General features: G+C 30.8%; 1 protein-coding gene across 4 annotated transcripts; it reads left to right on the forward strand.

Moving 5' to 3' along the window:
• The first annotated feature begins 6,259 nt into the window (after positions 1–6,259).
• Positions 6,260–11,487, forward strand: LOC107429089 (rhamnogalacturonan I rhamnosyltransferase 1). 4 transcript variants are annotated; one of them, XM_048462950.2, is made up of 8 exons: positions 6,260–6,595; positions 8,559–8,632; positions 9,109–9,197; positions 9,294–9,456; positions 9,562–9,851; positions 10,173–10,377; positions 10,456–10,613; positions 10,986–11,487. In XM_048462950.2, the coding sequence occupies exons 1-8, from the start codon at positions 6,280–6,282 to the stop codon at positions 11,227–11,229; spliced, it is 1,539 nt and encodes a 512-aa protein (XP_048318907.2). In that variant the 5' UTR covers positions 6,260–6,279; the 3' UTR covers positions 11,230–11,487. The 4 variants fall into 4 exon arrangements, with proteins under 4 accessions (XP_048318907.2, XP_015895226.3, XP_024934369.3 ...); XM_016039740.4 differs by having other exon boundaries at positions 9,294–9,459; positions 10,986–11,486; XM_025078601.3 differs by having other exon boundaries at positions 9,294–9,459; positions 10,478–10,613; positions 10,986–11,147.
• Positions 11,488–14,952: the final 3,465 nt, after the last annotated feature.

Below are 14,952 nucleotides of genomic sequence, written 5' to 3' on the forward strand. Positions count from 1 at the left end.
CTTCCTATAAATTCCTGTAAATCCCATAAATTCCTATGAATATAAAGGTATCTTGCCTAGTTGATTGTACCTACACCACAAATGTGGAACTAGGTTCGGAAACCATTAATTGTATCACCATTGGATTTGCACATAACAATAATGTTGATTGGCTCCTTGTGCATGTGTCTAAGATCCCAAACATAGAAACACTATACGATGAGAGAGTATCTTAAATAAAGTATTCCAAATGAATTGGATTAACTGCATATCAATTTGACCGTTATGGAGAATTACTTTAGTAACAGTTTTTTAAATTTTATTGACCATTATGAAATTAATTAAAACGTTTCAATATTAATCTAAACATTATATAAGTTAATTGATTGTTATGGGAATTAAATTGGAAAAACGTTTACAACTAATCTCAAATGGAACTATCTTTATTGATTGTATGAAGTGAAAGGATAACATTGTGGATCTGCTTGCTAAAAGGTTGAATAAAGATTAGTTGAGTTATTATTGTGGGGAATGGACTAAAGGATAACATTGCGGATCCACTTGCTAAAGGTTTAATAGAGATTAGTTGAGTTAGCATAGAGGGGAATGGACTAAAGCCAATGAAATTGATAATCAATACAATAGATATCCAACCTAGTTGACTGAAGAACCTAAGAATTAGATTCAATAGAACAACTAAATTGTAAAGATTAAGTTGTATCACTATGGGGATAATTTTCATGTCCATTCCTATGATAAAACAGTGATGCTTGTCAGGAAAAGATTAAGCTATATGCTTTTAATGATTTTTATGCATCAAAAGGAAATCCAAGCTAAGTAATACATATTATTCTTAGATAAGAAATTACTTATTTGAGAGTGAAATGGGGCTTCTCAAAGAAGAATTGTGGGGTTCAATTATTTAGAAACTTTTGCAGATCTAGGGAGATATTTATGAACAAAACTAACATAACAGTGAGATCTAAAATGTATCAAGAATTATTCTGTGTGAGATATATCATCATTTACATAAATGATAGGAGGTACATGGACATCACGACTATTTTTAATTAGTAAAGTAAATATATTCTAATAAGGGAAAGTTTAAAGGATGATACCTACCTATCCTATGTAGGTTCCGATTGTAAAACTCTGCAACCAAAGTCTTTTTTTTTTTATCATTTTGTCAAATTCATTCATGTGGAGAATTGTTAGAAAAAATTTAGTTATCAAACCAAATTAATCTTTTGTAACAGCCATATTAAATGGATTGTTAATTATATTAAAAACCTTGAATGTGTAACAGCTATATTAATTAGCTTGTTTAATAGATTTTTCAATCTAGAATTTACAAAATTTGAATGAATTTGATTTTGTAAAGATCCAATTAAATTGATTAATTTAATTGCATATTTAAATCCCTTATTGGTTAAGGTCTATACACATAGCCTAACTTAGCCTAACCTTTTTTTGTTATTTGTTGTGTGGTAAAAGATAGAGCGAAAGGATTGCATGAGAAAAAGCTTTGTAGCCATTTTTTCTTAATCCTTCTAAAATTGTTTATATATTTGTCTGAGATCTTTCAGTGTGATAAAAGGAAGACAAATTTCACGTTCATTGAAAGAAGCTTAAAGGTACAATATTTAAAGCTTTTGTAATCTATTGTATCCTAGGAGATAGACACATCTAAATTACTAGCATGGATAAGAAGCTAATGTGTCTTAAGGAAATTGTGTGGAGCATAGACTTCGGACCAAAACTTCAGTTTCAATCCAAAAAAATTTTATATTAATATTTTTTATTAGTATATTTTATTTTTATTTTGTTTTGTCCATAACATATGTAACAGCCCAGACCATCCGCGTCCGATGTTGTCCTCTTTGGGCCTGGGGAATCTTTTTACAATCCAGCCCCCAAGATTTTGTCAAAACGTATCATAATGGCTAGGGGGAATCCTCATACAATCCCTACCTACCAATCCCACTTACACGAGCTTCCAGGCCCAATTATGATATTGTCCGCTTTGGGCCCAGCCCGCACGATTTTACTTTCCCTCATGGGAACACGTCGTACGGAATTAGTATCCACACCCACTTATATGGCATGCTTCGTTTTCTTTTCCAACCGATGTGGGACTTCATAATCCTCCCCCCTTGAGATCCAGCGTCCTCGCTAGCACATCGATCCGGGTACTGGTTCTGATACCATCTGTAACAGCCCAGACCGCCCGTGTCCAATATTGTCCTCTTTGGGCCTGGGGAATCCTCTTACAACCAAGCCCTCAAGGTTTTGTCAAAATGCGTCGTAATGGTTAGGGGGAATCCTCTTACAACCCCTACCTACCAGTCCCACTAGCACGAGCTTCCAGGCCCAATCACGATATTGTAAGCTTTGGGCCCAGCCCGCACGGTTTTACTTTCCCTCATAGGAACGCGTCGTACGGGAAAGGTATCCACACCCACTTATATGGCATACTTCGTTCCCCTTTCCAACCGATGTGGGACTTCACCACATATGTAATGAAGTTTTCTGACAGGACCCACCCAGGGAACCCTCCCAGGACCTCCCGGGTGATCCCGCCTAGTGAAGTCCCACTGGACAATCTCTAGAAAATATTCAATGGAACCTCACATTAAAATGTAGATAAATCAACACCAGCATTAACATTAATACCTCAATATATATATATATATAAGTCCACAACCGGCCTATTGTACTACAGGCCATAACTTCACACATAAGTACCATGGTCTCTATTAAGTCCCATATTTAAAATCAGAGCATTCTAAGAGTGTCAACAAAGTCTATGAGTACAAATAAGTAATAAATAAGTCCAGAAGATAACAATAAGTAAAGAAAAGGTAAATACAGCTGCTATCGTGGAAGGATCAAAACGATAGGCTGTGCGCGAGGTAGACTGCTACTAGCTGCCTAGGCCTAGGGGAACGAATTTAAAACAATAAAATGTGAGATAAAAAAATCTCAGTGAGTGGCATAGTATAATAGAAAAATAATGATTTATTTCTAAAAAATCTTTCTCTCAAGACCTCTCATTCCACTCGTTTGAAAAGTTCCCCGTTTAAAAATCATTCCACAAAATCCAAACTTGTACCCCAATTAATATCATAAAAAAACCGATGCTCAAAAGTATGAATGAACAATCATTGTAATATTATGAAATGTCTCAAATCAAGATATAAACATTTGAGCATAACTATAATAAATACAGTTCCACCAAATAAATATAAAAATGCAAAAATCACCACAATATTTATAAATCAACAATATATACAAACATATACAATGTACCATACGATTTACCAAACTGCAAACCATGGGATACACCCACCTCACGACCCTCAATATATGAACGGTGTCGTGGAAATAATAAATAATCGTTGGGACGTACCCAACCTCACAGTCCGTGGCAATAATAAACCGTTGGATGATACCAACCTCACAGCACCGGGGTAATAATAATAAACCATCGGATAAATCCGACCTCACAGTCCGTGGTAATAATAGATAACCGTTGGATAAAACCAACCTCACGGCACCATGGTAAACCCAGCGTGCGGTAATATAATATAATATAATACTGATCCAAGATATTGGCATTACATGGTACATCAATTTAAAAATAACCAATACAGTATACATGAAACAATCTTGTAAGATTATATATATACTTTTCCAAATGATACTGTATCATAAATCATAATTTAACATTTAAACTTCCACCGCTTAATTAAATACTTCAAAAATCTCAAAACATCATTTCAAACGAAATCCAGATATATCACAGTGAAATATATTCACCATAAACCAATTTTAAGCACATAAAATTATAAAATATTTGATCATGCTTAAAATTATATGATTTTCCATCTGGTTTCTCAAACCAAATAGTTTCCAAAATGATTTAAAATCTCAATTTAATTACCAAAATATTTAAATACCACAAGTCCATTTATGGACCCATTAAAATTGGAAATCACTTAAAATATTATCAAAAGTCATATAAAATGATAATACATATATGTGAAAGCACATATTTATATATGCATAAAACAACATTTCAATCAAATGGTATATACATAAAATATTTAAACCACATATATATTATACTATATACCCAAAATATTTAAAAATGATTTAACCACTCACAGTACTGTAGATGCTCATGCCTGCTCCTCTACAGGATTGCCTCCAGGCTCAACTCGAGTGCCTGTAATATAATAAAATATTACTCAGGCTCCAAACAATTAAACCAGAGACACTTGTATAACCCAAGTGTCTCAAAATGATTTACAGTACTACAAAATTGCATAAATTGGACACCGGACAGTCCAATTATACCGCGTGCCCTTAGGACCCAATACCCAAAATTGGGGATTTTCACCCAAAGCCTAATTTTTCGAAATCGAACCACCTAATGGATCCTAATAATATCCAATTTCACTAATTCAACTCCAATTTTAACTAATTTGACCAATTTTGTCCAAACACAATCCCCAACTTATTCAAAAATTAACTAATTGATCCAAAAATGAAAATATTATCAAACGACCTCCAAAATTCACAAACTTTATATTGACGGAAAGCCCAAGAGACAAGGAACTCATCAGTATGCTCACCTTGGTCCAAATTTTCCTCCAATGGTCAAAAAACACTGTTGAAGCGTCGGTCGAACTTCCCGTTGTTGGATCTTTCAAACGGTGAGAAATCTGGACAAAATAACCACGGAAATGAGCTCAGAGGGGTCAAAAATAGTGGAAAAGGTATATGGGTTGGCCTGAAACGGCCAAAAAATGAGAAAATCAGGCGACCCACCTCGCCGGCCGCCGTGGACTTTGCCAGCCCAATTTGGGCAGGTCCGGCCACTTCTTGCCGTGAAATTTCATGGCTGAGCTGGCCTTCAAGTGATCTTTCTAGTTGGTTGGCGCGTGTAAGTGGTGGTTGGCCGGAAATGGGCAAAACAGCAGTGACCCGGTTCGACGGTAAACGGGTCGAAATGACCCAGTTCGGACCCACGGGTCTGAGGAGAGAATTTCTTGGGTTTTGGGGAAGAAATGGGTATTTTGGGTTTTGTTTCCTGTTTGACACACTTACCTAGGCTTATATAAAGTCTTGGATCATTAACAGACAAAAACTAGGAACTGGCTTGGACACTGATTTAAAATTTATGCTTAAAACTTCTCAGAACCATAACTTTTTATCCGTAACTCAGAATTTGGCGTGCCGCCAGTCTATGAACTCGTATCGACGAGATCTACACAATGATACCTCAGTCAAACCAAAAATATTGGTTATTGAAAAAGTCAACTTGAACTCATATATTGTTCACTTGGTCAAACTTGTTTAATCATGTATTTTTTTTTTTTTTGTACGGGGTGTTACATTTTCTGTATTATATTTTACAAGCTTTTGCGCATGCGTGTAGCTTGTTTATTTTGTAATTTCTCATATTCTTTATGTAAGCTTTCTGTATAATTCATTTTTTATTAGCTTTTTAATATCTAAGTTTTTTTATTAGCTTATTGATTGAAGCAATACTACATGTACCAAATTTTTTCACCAAAATTCTGATAAACAATTACATGGCAATTTCTTAATAGTTTAAATTATTATTGTCCTATTTTCATGGAAAGATAAACCAGTTAAAAGATACCAAATCATGGATACAAAAATTTTGGTAAAAAAATTTGATCACGCTAGATTTATCCTATTGATAATTAAGCTTAATTTTTGGTTTTGTATATATATATATATGTATATATATAATATTTTCTAACAATATATAGTCTAATTTTGGTTTTTTAGCGACAACTATGTTAGATTTGGAATGGTTAAAGATAATTATTCCATCAAATTCGAAAACGAAAACAAAAGAGACAATCCATTTAATTTTATTAAAAACAACTAAAATGCTTGCCTTAAACATGTGAGGAGTCTCCTATTTTTCTTTTAAAAAATGTTTAATTTTATTTATTTTTTAATAAAAAATGTTTAATTTTATATCAGATTCAAAAAAGAAATAGAAGATATATAATAGTTTGTTTTACGCGTTATACTTTTGTTGCGTTATATATATTCTTTTGCATAAATATATAAAAATAACGACTAGTTTATGAAAAGAAATAACAAACTAAATTAATAAATGATCAAAATCAAGCAAGCCATGTGATAAGAAACGTGGGTTGAAGTGGAAAGTGACTGATACAACTCTTTAACCCAGCAAAAGATAGATCATTCCAAATTCAATTTTGCAGAAAAAAAGAGAAGCAAAGAACCTAGGAGATGAGCAGCAAAGCCATGGTTGGTGTTGAAGAGTCAAAAACTGTGGACTCCAAGGGCAACTCAAATATAGGAGAATTCAAATTAGAAAAATCAAAGAGTTTGAATAATATTGCACGGGTAAAATCTGATCAGAAGTCAAACAGTTTGTTCATTTCACGGTCGCGGTTATCCCGGTTGTTATTGTGCCGACTTGGAGCCATTGCCATGCTAGTGTTGTCTGCTTATATGCTAGAGTTGAGCACCCTGAGAGAGGTTATGAGGTCAAGGGTTTTCATGCTTCGATCTTCTTCTCTGAATATTAATGATCCACTTCAAAGTAAGTACAAATTATTTGTTTATTATATGATTTGGAAGTTGTCTGTTGAATCTTGTGTTTGAACCTTAGTTATATTACCTTCACTTTAAAAATAATAATGATGATAATTTATATATCCAATCTTGATTATAAACCTGCTAGCTAGATTATCTGCCTTTTGATATGTCTTCTTACCTTCATATACGTCCTTTATGATTTTGCTTATATTAATTTTCCAGTAGAAATTAAATCCTTAGTTGTTGTACCACTGACCTTTAATTTCATAAACAATAACACTTTGTGTGCCAATTTGTTTATTAATTATTTTGATATCAATTAATATAACATTATTTTATTTATAGGATGGGATATATCAGTTTATTGATTTATATTAAATCATATTAATGTATATATATATATATATATTTAGTTTAATAGAGCTTTCCACATACAATTTTTTTTTATAAAAGTATTATACAAATAATCTAAGCTTTTTAATTAATTTAATCTAAAGGTTCATATTTATATTTTTAAAATATTTAAATATTTTATATCCATATTCAAATATTATTTATTATTTACTTAAATTATTTGTTAATGCTAAAATTACTCTCCATTCTCTCCTAATTAAGTGCAAATGCTTTTTCTCTCTCTTATTTGATTTCTAATTTCTAATTTTAAGACACAAATATTTTCTTTTCTTCTCACAAAGAACCAAAAAAAAAATTATATATATATATATATATGAAGAAGAGTTTCATGGTTTTAATGATTTTCGGCACCAAAAATTTTTTTTTTTCCTAAAAAATAAATAGTTTAATATATATATATATATATGAGATTTTTTTTTTATCTAATAATGGATTAAGCAACTTCATCATTTAATTATTTAAATAGTATATCATTGAGACGTTTCAGGAATCTATTTCAAAAATAATAATAATAATTATACAGATAAAAAGAAAAAAAAAGAATTATGGATTAGGAAGAGAGATAGATGATTAAGATAGAGGAAAAAGAAAGATTATTTAGGTAAAAAATAAATGTTATTTGAATATGAATATGAGATATTAAAGGATGTTTAAAAAGATAAATATGAACTTTTAAATTAGCTAAATTAAAAGAACTAGATTATTTGTTAAATACATTTGTCAAAAAAATTTCTATGGGGAACCTTCCTTATTTAATTTATATTGATTTTTCAACCCTTAAAATATGAGTTAATTACACTTTTATACTCTCTAGTTTCAAGTAGTTGCATTTTCAACCTCAAATTTAAAACATTTCAATTTCGAGCCTCAGATTTTAGTTTGTTGAGTTGTGGTCCAATTGGAATTTTTTTCTTTTTTTGGGGGTAACAATAATTTAACCAATATTAAAAGATAATTTTTGTAATTTAAGCCCTCTAGATTTAAATTTATTGTAATTTAAGCTCTTTATTTTCAAATATATATATATATATATATTTTAATACCCTTAGACTGTTAACCATCGTTTGCCAAACATCCAACTGGACCAAAATAAAAGAAATTGAAATTTGAGGATATAAATTGAAACATTTTAAATTTGAAGATTTAAACTACAACTTTTCGAAATTAGAAAGTATTAAAATGTAATTAAATCTTAAAATATTGTTTATTATTTGTCATATGCATTTGTAAATGGTAATTATACAAAATTGGTGTTCAATGTCTTCAATTAGTTCATAATTTCAAAAATCAGTAAAGTTTACCTACAATTACCAGTTTCATTTCATAAATCATTTCCAATGGTTTTTCCTCAAAAAAACAGATCTATCATGAATTATAAGAACCATATCAAAGTTCTATACATATACATATATGCATGTCTCAGATATGTAACATATAGCTATGATTTGTACAAAAATGTTGTCAAGTTTAATTCTACATATAAAGCATGAGGATTCGTCCGTCCTACTCAGTCACTTTCAATTAATATCATCATTACATTAATTTATTTGCAGGTGCACATTTTTATGACAACAATGGATTTCTAACAATTTCAGCCAATGGAGGATTGAATCAAATGCGAGCCGGGGTTAAGTGTATATATATATATATATATATATATAGGTTGACTTGGTAATATTATGTTAAGGTCTATAATCACATCGGTAGATTTATTTGGATTTTTTTAATTGGATTAAACATATCTTTAAAACAAAAACCAAAGGGTTGATTTCATAGGTATATTTTAGCATCAAGGATAATTTGTTCGGAATTTGTCCACGTCCTCCAGAATAAAGTTATATCTGCCAATAAATCAGTTATATTCAAAAATAACATGATATATTGAGAGATATAACCTAATCATTGAAAATATATATATATATATATATATATATATATATATATATCCAGAATTTCTTGATAAGAAAAAGATTATATTAATATAACTTGCTTCTTTTTTACTAAGCTTTACTAGTTAGCAAGTTTTTATTGGTATTATACTTAACTATAAAATTAAAAAATTAAAAAAAAAATAATAATTACCTGTAACTATGCTGCACGCAGATTTGTGACATGGTAGCCATTGCAAGATATTTGAATGTCACGCTCATAATTCCTGAACTAGATGAAACCTCCTTTTGGCACGACCGCAGGTGGGTCAAAATTCTACAACTATTAAATTAATTGATAATGTATAGTTTATAAATTGCCAATTATCAAAAAAAAATTTGGTTGCTAAATTTTGGCAGTGGATTCCAAGATATATTTGATGTGGATTACTTTATCAAATCTTTGAGAGACCAAGTCCGGATATTGAAAGAAATTCCTGATGAACAGAAGAAAAATGCAGAGATAGCTAAGCTCTATCCCATTTCACCTACGAGATGGTCCACCATTTCATACTATAACAAAGTGGTTTGCTTTCCAAATCTCCTCCTCAAAATTTTGATTAAATTTTTTTGGGCCAAGACTGTTTTCTATGACTGATTCTGATGCTTCATTATATGTGTAAAACAGATACTTCCTCAAATTAAAAAGAACCAAGTCTTGCACTTCAACCAAACTGATTTCCGGCTCGCCAATAATCATCTTCCTCTAGAGCTTCAACAATTTCGTTGCCGCGTAAACTTCAAAGCTCTTCGATTTGTTCGTCCGTTAGAGGAACTGGGCCGGAAAATTGTTAGGCTTCTTAGGGAAAAAGGTCCATTCTTAGCTCTTCATCTCAGATATGAAAAGGACATGCTAGCATTTTCTGGTTGCACTGAAGGTTGTAACAACAATGAAATTGTAGAGTTGACAAAAATGAGGTGAGACAGAACACTTTTTATATATACCTCAATAGAAAAAACAGTTTAATCAACAACACAATTAGAGTTTTTAATTATCTCCTTACATGTTTTTTTTTTTTTTTTTAATTTCAGATAGAGTTGAGTTTTAACCTAAGATTTTAAAAATATATAACTCTGACATCAAATTGAATTACTACTTCTTTCAAAACTAATGTGTAAGATTGATCATCATTTCTTTCGGTTAGAGTTTTTAATTGTTTCCATTTTATAAAAAAGAAAAAAAAATTAATATGATGTTTCCATTTTTAGATATCCATAACTAATGTGTATATTTTTCAGATTTGCCTACCCATGGTGGAAACAAAAACTAATAAATTCAGTGAAAAGAAGAAAAGATGGAGCATGTCCTTTAACCCCAGAGGAAACTGCACTTGCATTGAGAGCCATGGATATTGATCCAAGTACCCAAATTTATATTGCTGCTGGTGACATATATGGAGGAGAAAGGAGAATGACACCTCTCAGATTAGCTTTTCCACATTTTGTAAGTGAAAAACATATACATTGCCATATTTTGCTTGTGGATTGAATTTTTCTTTATTATTTTGTCCATGTGAAAAAGGTTAACAAGAAGTCACTGCTAGATCATTCAGAACTTGGTCCCTTCTGGAATCATTCAAACCAGATGGCAGCACTGGATTATATTGTGTCAATGGAAAGTGATATTTTTGTTCCTACCTACAAAGGAAACATGGCAAGACTTGTCGAAGGCCATCGACGGTATTAAAATATATTAGTTTTTTTTTCTCATTGAAAAAGTTTAATCATGGGTAGCATGAAAGTTTATGTAGGATTCATTGTATAGTTTCCAAACTTTTCATTCCGACCTAATTGAATTCAGGATTAAAGATTAATATCTGTAGTCATTATCATTTGGACTATTCTTGAACTAAAATATTAAGTAAGAAGCTGCACCATTTATATTTGGATAAATAAATATTGTATAACACAATTAACCAAAAAATGATAACAATATAAATTGAGTAACACACTTTTAATAATTAAATTGTTTTTGTTCAATTAATTTATTTTAGATATGTCCTTTTTTATTTTTTCACTTTTTTTTTTTTTTTTTTTTTTTTTTGGTTGCAGATACATGGGGTTCAAGACCACAATTCTTCTAGATAGAAAGCTTATTGTGAATCTTACAGATGAGTATAAGAATGGAAGTCTAAGCTGGGATGAATTTTCCAAAGCAGTGAAGACAGGTCATACTGATAGGATGGGTGCCCCCACATCAAGAAAAATGGCTAAATATCCAATGCTTGAAGATTATTTCTATGCTAATCCCCAAGAATGCTTGCCATCGCCTCCAAAAATATCAAACCCTGCATAGCGTTTTCTTTTTCTACTTAGGCCGTTACGGTATTGTTATAGTTTTTTTTTTTTTTTTTTTTTTTTTTCCATCATCGTGTTGTTGTAGCTTTTAAATTAATCAATTTTAGCTACGTTGAAAAAATAATAGACATAGACAGTGCACAGTAAGTAGTTATTTCAAAATTGATGTAAGTTTTAAAATTAGCATTTATACTATGTTTGGATGTAAAGAATAAGAAGAAAGGAAATGAAAATTTTAATTTCTTTGTTTGGATTGTTAAAATGAGATGAAAGGAAAGAATAAGGAAGGAATAGATTATTATTATTTTGACCATCTAGTTTTCTAATCAAATTTGACAGGAAAGGAAAGGAAAGGAAAAAGTGTTTAATGAATCGAATATTCCAATATTATCTTTATTAATTAAAACCTAATTAATTGAGATATTTTATATTTAGGATATTTTTGTAAAAATATAAACTACATTAATTATTTTTTACTTTTCTTTTTCTTTCCATTAATAATAGTCCAAACAAACAATGTTTATAAATATTTTCTTTTCCTTTATTTTCCCTTCATTTCCTTGGGTAGGTTGTACGTTAGATACTTTGTTCCCAAAAAAAAAAAAAAAAAAGGTTTGATTGCACTTAATGTATCAATAAATAATTTTAAGATAAACTTTTTTATTGTGCATAGATATTTATATATATACATATATATATATATATACTTGTTTAACCATAAACCAAAATTTATATAAGTCAAACCATTATTTTTTATATATTATAATATGATAAATTAAATAATTAATTCATAGTATGTGATAAAGGATATATATACACTTGTTTAATCATAAATCAGAATTTATATAAGTCAAATCATTCCTCAAGTTTGATTGCACATAAATATATAAATATATATATATATTTGTTTAACCATAAACCAGAATTTATATAAGTCAAACCATTCTTTTTTATATATTATAATATGATAAAATATATAATTAATTCATAGTATGTGATCAAGGATATAATTCAAATAATACTAGAAATAATAATAAAAAAAATTATATATCACATATAATCCAACACATAATTTCCAAAATTATTTTAGAAAATAAAGTTCACTCATAGATCATAACTCAAACCAACTCCTCCATCAAATCGCTTCCAATATCAGTTCGGTGTCTAAAATAACAGTAAAATATTTCTCAAGTTTCAAAAATTAAACCAAAAACATTGGACGCATATCAATGTCCCAAAATAATTTTAATAATTCTAAAATTTCTAAAATCGAACATCGAACAGTACTGCGAACCCTAAATATCTGATATCTAACATTGTGGCTTTTCCATCTAGAGGCAAAATTAATTGAAATTAAACCTTCTATTAGATCTCATTAATATCTAATTACACTAATTTAACTTTAATTTTGTCCAATTTTTCCAATTATGTCCAAACACAGTCTAATTTATCCTATATTAAACTAATTAACCTAAAAATAGAAAAATTATCAAATAATATTCAAAATTTATAAACTTTATATCAATGGATAGCTTGTAGAATGTATAACAAGAATCCAAGCTTACCTTGATCAAAAAGTGTTGCCCCTGGCTGAAAAACACATCGAAAAATTCACCAAACTTGATGCTAATTGATCTCTCAATCCGTAAAGAATTTCAACAAATAGATGATGCCAATGGATCAAAGGGTCCAAATTAGAGGAGAAAGAGGCATGGATATAGCTAAAACAGCTGAAAAACAACAACTGGCCTAAAACCGAACCCTTTGCCTCAACTAGCTTCATATAGTTGATCCCCCAGCATCTGCCAATAGATTAGCTAGAAAATTGGGCATTTTGCTCACCAACAAGTGGCCTTGTTGGTTGGTCATCATCTGTAGGTCACCGACACTGGAAAATGAATCAAACAGGCATTAACCCGATTCGTCGTTAAAATGGGTCTGGTTGATCGAGTTCGAATTCCATAGGTTTGGGAAAGATTTTTAGGACTTTTTGAGTATTTTTTTAATTTGCTAAATGAGGACATTGATTCTCAAGATATACATAAACATTAAATCCGCTAAAAGATAAAAAATGGATTACTTTGGATACATATAAATTCTTATATTTAAAAACATCTATAACCATAACTTCCTAACTGTAACTCAGAATTAAACATACTACCAGTATACAAACTCTTATCGAGAAACTATACGCTACAATGTATTGGTCAAAAAAAATTCTAAACCAATAAAAGGTTAAACTTATGGCCCACTTACAGTCTAATTAGTCAATCTCAGTTAGACCAAATAAAATTTTAATTTTAATTTCCAATTTTGGAACAGATTGTCAAATTAATATTTTGTTTATGCAATGAATGATTTCTGAAGTGAAGACTAATCTTTGATTAAATTATTATAGTAAAGAATTATCAAGGCAATGCGACAACATTTGAAAAATGGAGGTTAGGGCCCTAAGGACTAGAGACAATGTGGATCGTCCTAACTAGCTACATGTTTAATCAAATATAAAATCCCCACCACTGTACCTTTTCTATTTCCTCAAACGATAGATCCTAAATATTCAGATTGTATTGATTTTCTTTTAATATACAAGTGGTTTTTCCTTAGGTGATAATATAATATTCGGATTGATACAAGTAAAACCAATTAATAGTCTGATATGAAAATTATTAATTAATAATATCCTATTAGTTCACTTTTTTCATGCATATTTTAAATTTTAAATAGTTTGACATATGAATGGGCCAATAAACAATATAATATGCATAGTCATTTTCTTATTTAAAAGAAAATAATGTTATCCTAATAATTTTGTAACACCCCGTCCCAAACAACATCGGAATTTTCTTCACGTTGACCAAGGTTGACCGGGTTTAATCGTCATTGACCAAGAGGGGTCAAAATTTGACTTTTTGATCCGAATGGAATTTCTCTTTGACTGGGGTATCGTTGCAAAGTATGTATCACCCTGAATCCATAGACTAGTAGCACGTTGAAAACGGAGCTACAGTTTGAAAAATATTAGCAAAATAAGTTGAAGTCCAAACTGTCCAAGGGATGTCGAAGTTGACTTTTTGTTCGTGCAAAGTTGAGCTTTGACTTATGCACGGTTGTGAAGTACTCGTTGATACGAGTTTATAAACTAGTGGCATGCCCGAAACGGATATGTGGTTTAAAAGTTATGAATCTGCAAAATTTTCTAATATATTATTATTTTATTTTACATTATTTTATTAATTTATTTTCCTTTTTTTTTTGTTTCTTTTTCTTTTTCCTTTATTTTTTTCTTTGTTTTTCTTTTCTTTCGGGCATGTGAAAAAGAAGGGAGAAGGGGTACTATTCATCATCACCTCCCTCTCCCTCTCTCTATCAATTCCCTCTTTCTCTTTCTCCTCTCCCTCTCGGGCCTTCCCGTTTCTGTTTTCTCCAGCCATCAAAATGAGGCACGCACCGGCCAGCATGACAACCCATGGCTAGGCGACTTCGGTGGCCAAGTTTCTGTCCAAATTGTCGATGGACGCGCCGGGATCGGTGCCCCAAATTCGGCGACTAGTGGTTCTCCAGTCGGCCATTTTTCGGCTGTTTTTAGCCGTGAGACCTGTCCTTCCCCCTAGATTTCAATCCCATGGTTCCAAAAATAACCTCCATTTGCCCAAATTCTGAGCCGTTTGTGAGATAGAAGAAGGAGAATTTCAGTTGAAACCTTCTGCCCACTTTCCGC

The sequence above is a fragment of the Ziziphus jujuba genome, chromosome 12, assembly GCF_031755915.1.
Source record: "Ziziphus jujuba cultivar Dongzao chromosome 12, ASM3175591v1".
NCBI classification, from domain to species: Eukaryota; Viridiplantae; Streptophyta; class Magnoliopsida; order Rosales; family Rhamnaceae; genus Ziziphus; species Ziziphus jujuba.

Coding starts and splice junctions, on each gene's coding strand:
- LOC107429089 (XM_016039740.4), top strand. CDS start 6,280: ATGAGCAGCAAAGCCATGGTTGGTGTTGAAGAGTCAAAAACTGTGGAC. Junction 9,460..9,561: donor TTTCATACTATAACAAAGTG/GTTTGCTTTCCA, acceptor TGTGTAAAACAG/ATACTTCCTCAAATTAAAAA. Junction 10,378..10,455: donor GATTAGCTTTTCCACATTTT/GTAAGTGAAAAA, acceptor CATGTGAAAAAG/GTTAACAAGAAGTCACTGCT.